Here is a 9,300-nt window from a genome sequence, read left to right as displayed (position 1 = left end):
CTTGAATGTGGAGCTACTCTGTCTTTCGATAGTGGCCTCGGCTGGGTACTGCACATCTGACTCCTATTGATTTGCATAGGAAGTGAATGTGCAGTACTCTGCCATGGCCACTATAAATAGAGCAATTCCTGCCGCTGACATTGAGAACAACTGAGCGGCGGGGGGCCTGGACCTTATCTGATCACATATTGATCACCTATCCTAAGGATAGGTCATCAATGAAAGAGTAGTAGGCAACCTCTTTAAAGGGGCTATCTTTGGCTTTTATTATTTCTGTGTATGCAACAACATGCCTGTTAGCTTTTAACAACCTGCCTGTTCTGCACAGTAGAGCCCATGCTTCATTTCATCTTTAGTCAACAGAGCAGCTCTTCCTCTTCCTCACATCACGCAGATTTACAGCCGTCTGCCCGCAATTGGGAGCCGGCTGTCAATCAAGATGACCTCGGTAGAAACTCCTCGTCAAAGGAGCAGAATGGAAGAGAAAGATTCTGCTCTATCGGCATGATGTTAGGCCAGTCCCACACGTCTCCTTCCCCGCTGTGATTAAAATACTCACCTAGCTTCCGGATCCCTCGCAGCAGCGTCCTGTCCTGGCCACACCATGTACTGTATGAGCGGTCACATGGGGCCGCCGATTAAAGTCATGAATATGCGGCTCCACCTCCCATAGGGGTGGAGCCGCATATTCATTACTGTAAATGAGCGGCCCCACGTGACCGCTCATACAGTACATGGTGCGGCCAGGACGCTGCGAGGGAAGATATGAATGGGGCTTCAGCACCAGTGGGGGGGACAGCGCTTAATGTAGCGCTGTCTCCTGCACGGCACACGGACAACGTCCATGTGCGGTACGTGTTTTACATGGACCCATTGACTTTAATGGGTCCGTGTAATCCGTGCGCTCCCACGAACACTGACATGTCTCCGTGTTTGGCACACGGAGACACGGTCTGCAAAAAATCAATGACATCTGAAAAGATGCATTGATTTTAATGTGTCTACCTGTGTCAGTGGCTCCGGTACGTGAGGAAACTGTCACCTGTGAAACCGGCCTTAGTGGAAGTAGGGAAATCGCCAGCAGAGGTGGTCTGTGACTACTCTGATCCGGCAGAAATCATTGCTGGACGGACCAGGCAGGTAGTTAGCAACCGGCCGCCTGTTAGTTCTATGCAAAAAATATTAAAAGTCCCAGATAAACCCCTTTAATGAATTTGGAGCTCCTAAAAACTGTCAAGAGCCACCGCCAGAAATGTTACTCCAGTCAGGCACTAGAGTATATTTCTGTAGTGATTTACACCACTGTACATTTTGATGAATTTCCCAGGTTGGCTTTGCCACACTTTATCCCACCCCTGCTATGTCCACTTTGGCGAAGCTGGCCAGTACTGTAATAAAACCGCTAAGGCCCCAATTCATCGTGTGCATTCTTTATTCAGTCATTTCTGCTTTTTTCAGTTTTAGTTTTCGTTGAGGTGTTTTGTGCCAAACTCATCAAAAGGCCACAAACGAATTACGAATTCTTTAATGACTTTTTCTTATAAGGGTAAGTTCACACAGGGCGTTTTTGCTGCTTTTTTTTTTTCTGCAGCAAAACCTGATCATCTTGGCAGAAAAGAAGCTGCGTCAAAAAACGCAGGTTTAGGTGCGTTTTTGGTGCATTTTTTTTCCTCTTTGTCCATGCTAATGTCCTTGGATTTTCAGCAGCAAAAACGCAGCAAATAATGATACCTGCGTTTTTGCTGCATTTTTATCAACACCCATTCAAGTCAATGGGAGAAAAATTGCTGCAAAAACGCTGAAAGAAGCGACATGCTCTATGTCCAGAAAACGCAGCAATGCACAAAATCCTGATCACACAAAAAACCAATGTGTGCATGAGATTCCTGAAATCTCATAGGCTTTGCTGGTACTGTAAAAAGCAGCTGAAGATTAGCATAAAAAACGCCCTGTGTGAACTTACCCTTAGGCCGGGATCACACACAGCGAGATATGGCCGAGTCTCGCAGGTGAAAACCCAGCTCTGGCGCCGGCACTCCGGAGCGGAGCGTGCAGCCGCACAGCAATAAATGGAGCTGCACGCTGCGCTTCGGAGTGCCGGTGCCAGAGCTGGGTTTTAACCTGCGAGACTCGGCCATATCTCGCTGTGTGTGATCCCGGCCTTAGGCTACTTTCACACTTGTTTTTTGAATCCGTCACAATGTGTCAGTGCAACGTATCGATAGATACGTCAAAAATAGTGAAAAATGGATGCAACGCATCCAATATTTCAACGGATCCGCTAGACGGTTCCATCGAAAAACTGGATCCGTTGCATCCGTTTTTACCATCCGTTTTTTTGACGGATCCATTTTCCATGACTAAAAATGGTAGTCTCCCAAATGTGATTGGCTACTGGAAAATAGGGAAACCAATATATTGACTGGCTGGCTGTCTTGAGGCTGGCAGGAGTCTTGCTGGCACATTTGGGGGTGACGCCCCAGGCTAGGTTTATATAGATTTGGGGCCTGTCTGGCCAATTGGCTACATATTCCTGATTCTGAACATGCTCAGTGTAAAAAAACGGATTCCAGTGCTGGATTCCGTCATACGACGTGTCACGACGGATCCTGCGTCCATAGGCTTCCATTCTAGTCAACGACGCATGCCGCAGGATGCGTCGCGACACGTTTTCCCGACGCAGACAAAAAAAGTTACATTAAACGCTTTTTCCAGACGACGGTCCGCCAAAACATGACGGATCCGTCACACGACGGATGCGACGTGTGGCCATCCGGCGCGATCCGTCGCTAATACAAGAAGTCTATGGGAAAAAAAACATCCTGCGGGCACATTTGCAGGATCCGTTTTTTCCCAAAACGACGCATTGCAACGGATCTGAAAAGACGGAAGTGTGAAAGAGGCCTTAAACTACTTTCACACTAGCGTCGTAGGACGCACGTCGCAATGAGTCGTTTTGGAGAAAAAACGCATCCTGCAAAATTGCTTGCAGGATGCGTTTTTTCTCCATAGACTAACATTAGCGACGCATTGCGACACGTCGCAACCGTTGTGCGACGGTTGCCTCGTGTTGCGTCGGACCGTTGAAACCAAAAAACGTTGCATGTAATGTTTTTTGGTGCGTCGTGTCCACCATTTCCGACCGCGCATGCACAGCCGGAACTCCGCCCCCTCTTCCCCGCAGCTCAGAATGGGGCAGCGGATGCGTTGAAAAACTGCATCTGCTGCCCCCGTTGTGCGGCGCTTGCACAGTATGCGTCGGTACGTCGCATTGCAATGTGCGTCGTACGACGCTAGTGTGAAAGTAGCCTTAGGCCAGTCTCACACGTCCAGATAATTCCGGTACTGGAAAAATCGGTACCAGAATTATCCGTGTCCGTGCGTTTCTGTGGCACATCAGTGTGGCACACGTGCGGCACACGTGTGCCGACTGGGTAGCACACGCACCGTGCAGGAGACAGCGCTAGAGATAAGCGCTGTCCCCCCCCACGTGGTGCTGAAGCCGCCATTAATATCTTCTCTGCAGCAGCGTTTGCTGTAGAGAAGATATGAATATGCCTTTTTTTTTTTTGTTTCTCGTGTTTAAAATAAAGATCCATGCCCCCACCCCCTCTCACCCTCTGTGCGCCCGCCCGCTGTTATTAAAATACTCACCCGGCTCCCTGGCAGCGTCCTGTCCTCGCTGCACCTTCTCCTGTATGAGCGGTCACGTGGGGCCGCCGATTACAGTCATGAATATGCAGCTCCACCTCCCATAGGGGTGGAGCCGCATATTCATTACTGTAAATGAGCGGCCCCACGTGACCGCTCATACAGTAGAAGGTGTGGCCAGGACAGGAAGCTGCGAGGGAGCCGGGTATTTTAATTACAGCGGGCGGGCGCACAGGGGGTGAGAGGGGGGTGGGGGCATGGATCTTTATTTTAAACACAAGAAACAAAACAAAAAAAAGGATTATTCATATCTTCTCTACAGCAAACGCTGCTGCAGAGAAGATATGAATGGCGGCTTCAGCACCACGTGGGGGAGACAGCGCTTACTGTAGCGCTGTCTCCTGCAGGGCACAAGGACTGCACACGGACAACGTACGTGTGCGGTACGTGTTTTACACGGACCCATTGACTTTAATGGGTCCGTGTAATCCGTGTGCTCCCACGAACACTGACATATCTCCGTGTTTTCCAAACGGACACACGGTCTGTGAAAACACGCTGACATGTGCAGAGACACATTGATTTCAATGTGTCTACGTGAGTCAGTGTCTCCGGTACGTGAGGAAACTGTCACCTCATGTACCGGAGCCACTGACGTGTGAAACCGGCCTGACTGTGACTTTTTACTGGGAAAAATCATGATTCAAAAAATGTTAAAAAAAATGCACTAACCTGGCCCCTATAAAATCATTCGAAGAAGAAGGACTGGAGTAGAGTTGCACCAAATTTAGTGACTTTTTTTCCTTTAAATGTCACATTTCATGAATTTGTTCAAGACCACCTTCTCATGAGATTTTAGGGAGTTTTTCACGCTGCGTCTTTTGAAAAAAATGCAAGTTATTTTGTTTTATGGGGCAGAAATGGCGCAGAACATCTGCAACATCCAAACCTTCCCCATTTTTGGTGTGGTGTTTGTGCTACTTTGCGAAACGTGCAACTTTTTGCACTGAAGGATTGCAGAAATGAGTTTAATATGAAAGTAAAACATTTTTTTTTAACTTTGATCAAAATTCATGAGCCACACTTGACATCTGGATGAGTTCGGCCAAAAAAGAAAACTGATTAAAAAAAAATCTCCTGCAAGCGGTGAATCAGAGCCTCGTGCCTTCTACACCGGGAATTAGCTCGTAACTCCGATGCACGGGTCTCACCGAGATGGAGGAGGTCGGAGAAAGCAGCATGACAGCAGCAGAACAGTGACCGGCTGCCTGCACCGAGGCTCCCGTGCCCTCACCTAAAATGGCGGCAGCGTGCGCAAAGGATGTGACGTCACTAAAAAGACCTCACCGTCTCTTAGCAACCAGATTCTCGCTGAGTCGCTGCTATCCTATTGGCTGTTGTTCAACGTCTGCTCATTTCAAACTACTGGCGCGGCAGTGAGTGACAACCGTTCGTGCGTCTACCGTGTGATAAGTGAGCCCACCATGGAGGGGGAGGGGGTAATGGCGCCGCCGGCGGAGTGTTCTCCACCCCCCGGGAATGCGAAGAACAAAAAAAGAAATGGAACGACACGGAAAGCGTCCGTCACTAGCCTCGTCGGGCTGAGCACTCCAGAGAAGAGCTGCCCCAGGAGGTAGGAGAACGCAGCGTCCTGAGGGCGGATACACCGCACCGTGGGACTGGGCCGGTGTGTGTCCGGTGTGCGGGTCCTCAGCGCTGTGTCCAGTGTTATGTGTCCGGTGTTATGTGTCCGGTGTTATGTGTCCAGTGTTATGTGTCCGGGGTGCGGGTCCTCAGCGCTGTGTCCGGTGTTATGTGTCCGGTGTTATGTGTCCGGTGTTATGTGTCCGGTGTTATGTGTCCGGTGTTATGTGTCCGGTGTTATGTGTCCGGTGTTATGTGTCCGGTGTTATGTGTCCGGTGTTATGTGTCCGGTGTTATGTGCCCGGTGTGCGGGTCCTCAGCGCTGTGTCCGGTGTTATGTGTCCGGTGTTATGTGTCCGGTGTTATGTGTCCGGTGTTATGTGCCCGGTGTGCGGGTCCTCAGCGCTGTGTCCGGTGTTATGTGTCCGGTGTTATGTGTCCGGTGTTATGTGCCCGGTGTGCGGGTCCTCAGCGCTGTGTCCGGTGTTATGTGTCCGGTGTTATGTGTCCGGTGTTATGTGTCCGGTGTTATGTGTCCGGTGTTATGTGTCCGGTGTTATGTGTCCGGTGTGCGGGTCCTCAGCGCTGTGTCCGGTGTTGTGTGTCCGGTGTGCGGGTCCTCAGCGCTGTGTCCGGTGTTATGTGTCCGGTGTGCGGATCCTCAGCGCTGTGTCCGGTGTTATGTGTCCGGTGTGCGGGTCCTCAGCGCTGTGTCCGGTGTTATGTGTCCGGTGTGCGGATCCTCAGCGCTGTGTCCGGTGTTATGTGTCCGGTGTGCGGGTCCTCAGCGCTGTGTCCGGTGTTGTGTGTCCGGTGTGCGGGTCCTCAGCGCTGTGTCCGGTGTTATGTGTCCGGTGTGCGGGTCCTCAGCGCTGTGTCCGGTGTTATGTGTCCGGTGTGCGGGTCCTCAGCGCTGCGTCCGGTGTTATGTGTCCGGTGTTATGTGTCCGGTGTTATGTGTCCGGTGTTATGTGTCCGGTGTTATGTGTCCGGTGTTATGTGTCCGGTGTTATGTGCCCGGTGTGCGGGTCCTCAGCGCTGTGTCCGGTGTTATGTGTCCGGTGTTATGTGTCCGGTGTTATGTGTCCGGTGTTATGTGTCCGGTGTTATGTGTCCGGTGTTATGTGTCCGGTGTTATGTGTCCGGTGTTATGTGTCCGGTGTTATGTGTCTGGTGTGCGGGTCCTCAGCGCTGTGTCCGGTGTGCGGGTCCTCAGCGCTGTGTCCGGTGTTATGTGTCCGGTGTTATGTGTCCGGTGTTATGTGTCCGGTGTTATGTGTCCGGTGTTATGTGTCCGGTGTTATGTGTCCGGTGTTATGTGTCCGGTGTTATGTGCCCGGTGTGCGGGTCCTCAGCGCTGTGTCCGGTGTTATGTGTCCGGTGTTATGTGTCCGGTGTTATGTGTCCGGTGTTATGTGTCCGGTGTGCGGGTCCTCAGCGCTGTGTCCGGTGTTGTGTGTCCGGTGTGCGGGTCCTCAGCGCTGTGTCCGGTGTTGTGTGTCCGGTGTGCGGGTCCTCAGCGCTGTGTCCGGTGTTATGTGTCCGGTGTGCGGGTCCTCAGCGCTGTGTCCGGTGTTATGTGTCCGGTGTGCGGGTCCTCAGCGCTGTGTCCGGTGTTATGTGTGCGGGTCCTCAGCGCTGTGTCCGGTGTTGTGTGTCCGGTGTGCGGGTCCTCAGCGCTGTGTCCGGTGTTGTGTGTCCGGTGTGCGGGTCCTCAGCGCTGTGTCCGGTGTTGTGTGTCCGGTGTGCGGGTCCTCAGCGCTGTGTCCGGTGTTGTGTGTCCGGTGTGCGGGTCCTCAGCGCTGTGTCCGGTGTTGTGTGTCCGGTGTGCGGGTCCTCAGCGCTGTGTCCGGTGTTGTGTGTCCGGTGTGCGGGTCCTCAGCGCTGTGTCCGGTGTTGTGTGTCCGGTGTGCGGGTCCTCAGCGCTGTGTCCGGTGTTGTGTGTCCGGTGTGCGGGTCCTCAGCGCTGTGTCCGGTGTTGTGTGTCCGGTGTGCGGGTCCTCAGCGCTGTGTCCGGTGTTATGTGTCCGGTGTTATGTGTCCGGTGTGCGGGTCTTCAGCGCTGTGTCCGGTGTTATGTGTGCGGGTCCTCAGCGCTGTGTCCGGTGTTATGTGTGCGGGTCCTCAGCGCTGTGTCCGGTGTTGTGTGTCCGGTGTGCGGGTCCTCAGCGCTGTGTCCGGTGTTGTGTGTCCGGTGTGCGGGTCCTCAGCGCTGTGTCCGGTGTTGTGTGTCCGGTGTGCGGGTCCTCAGCGCTGTGTCCGGTGTTGTGTGTCCGGTGTGCGGGTCCTCAGCGCTGTGTCCGGTGTTGTGTGTCCGGTGTGCGGGTCCTCAGCGCTGTGTCCGGTGTTGTGTGTCCGGTGTGCGGGTCCTCAGCGCTGTGTCCGGTGTTGTGTGTCCGGTGTGCGGGTCCTCAGCGCTGTGTCCGGTGTTGTGTGTCCGGTGTGCGGGTCCTCAGCGCTGTGTTATGTGTCCGGTGTGCGGGTCCTCAGCGCTGTGTCCGGTGTTATGTGTCCGGTGTTATGTGTCCGGTGTGCGGGTCTTCAGCGCTGTGTCCGGTGTTATGTGTCCGGTGTGCGGGTCTTCAGCGCTGTGTCCGGTGTGCGGGTCCTCAGCGCTGTGTCCGGTGTTATGTGTCCGGTGTGCGGGTCTTCAGCGCTGTGTCCGGTGTTATGTGTCCGGTGTGCGGGTCCTCAGCGCTGTGTCCGGTGTTATGTGTCCGGTGTGCGGGTCCTCAGCGCTGTGTCCGGTGTTATGTGCCCGGTGTGCGGGTCTTCAGCGCTGTGGGCGGTGTTATGTGTCCGGTGTGCGGGTCCTCAGCGCTGTGTCCGGTGTTATGTGTCCGGTGTGCGGGTCCTCAGCGCTGTGTCCGGTGTTATGTGTCCGGTGTGCGGGTCCTCAGCGCTGTGTCCGGTGTTATGTGTCCGGTGTGCGGGTCCTCAGCGCTGTGTCCGGTGTTATGTGTCCGGTGTTATGTGTCCGGTGTGCGGGTCTTCAGCGCTGTGTCCGGTGTTATGTGTCCGGTGTGCGGGTCTTCAGCGCTGTGTCCGGTGTGCGGGTCCTCAGCGCTGTGTCCGGTGTTATGTGTCCGGTGTGCGGGTCCTCAGCGCTGTGTCCGGTGTTATGTGTCCGGTGTTATGTGTCCGGTGTGCGGGTCCTCAGCGCTGTGTCCGGTGTTATGTGTCCGGTGTTATGTGTCCGGTGTGCGGGTCTTCAGCGCTGTGTCCGGTGTTATGTGTCCGGTGTTATGTGTCCGGTGTGCGGGTCTTCAGCGCTGTGTCCGGTGTTATGTGTCCGGTGTGCGGGTCTTCAGCGCTGTGTCCGGTGTGCGGGTCCTCAGCGCTGTGTCCGGTGTTATGTGTCCGGTGTGCGGGTCCTCAGCGCTGTGTCCGGTGTTATGTGTCCGGTGTGCGGGTCCTCAGCGCTGTGTCCGGTGTTATGTGTCCGGTGTGCGGGTCCTCAGCGCTGTGTCCGGTGTTATGTGTCCGGTGTTATGTGTCCGGTGTTATGTGTCCGGTGTTATGTGTCCGGTGTTATGTGTCCGGTGTTATGTGCCCGGTGTGCGGGTCCTCAGCGCTGTGTCCGGTGTTATGTGTCCGGTGTTATGTGTCCGGTGTTATGTGTCCGGTGTTATGTGTCCGGTGTTATGTGTCCGGTGTGCGGGTCCTCAGCGCTGTGTCCGGTGTTATGTGTCCGGTGTTATGTGTCCGGTGTTATGTGTCCGGTGTTATGTGTCCGGTGTTATGTGTCCGGTGTTATGTGTCCGGTGTTATGTGTCCGGTGTTATGTGCCCGGTGTGCGGGTCCTCAGCGCTGTGTCCGGTGTTATGTGTCCGGTGTTATGTGTCCGGTGTTGTGTCCGGTGTTATGTGTCCGGTGTGCGGGTCCTCAGCGCTGTGTCCGGTGTTGTGTGTCCGGTGTGCGGGTCCTCAGCGCTGTGTCCGGTGTTGTGTGTCCGGTGTGCGGGTCCTCAGCGCTGTGTCCGGTGTTATGTGTCCGGTGTGCGGG

The 9,300-nt window shown here is 54.1% G+C and overlaps 1 protein-coding gene across 1 annotated transcript in view; it reads left to right on the top strand.

Moving 5' to 3' along the window:
• The first annotated feature begins 5,076 nt into the window (after nucleotides 1-5,076).
• The window catches only part of NET1 (neuroepithelial cell transforming 1), a 65,908-nt gene continuing 61,684 nt past the window's right edge, over nucleotides 5,077-9,300 (top strand). Inside the window, exon 1 of the mRNA XM_069765343.1 lies at nucleotides 5,077-5,284. Coding sequence (XP_069621444.1) covers nucleotides 5,136-5,284 — 149 coding nt within the window. The 5' untranslated portion in view covers nucleotides 5,077-5,135. The remainder of the gene's footprint in view (nucleotides 5,285-9,300) is intronic.

The sequence above is a fragment of the Ranitomeya imitator genome, chromosome 4, assembly GCF_032444005.1.
Source record: "Ranitomeya imitator isolate aRanImi1 chromosome 4, aRanImi1.pri, whole genome shotgun sequence".
Lineage (NCBI taxonomy): Eukaryota > Metazoa > Chordata > Amphibia > Anura > Dendrobatidae > Ranitomeya > Ranitomeya imitator.
The sequence above is the reverse complement of the archived record's forward strand: the minus strand, read 5'-3'. Positions and strand labels throughout refer to the sequence as shown.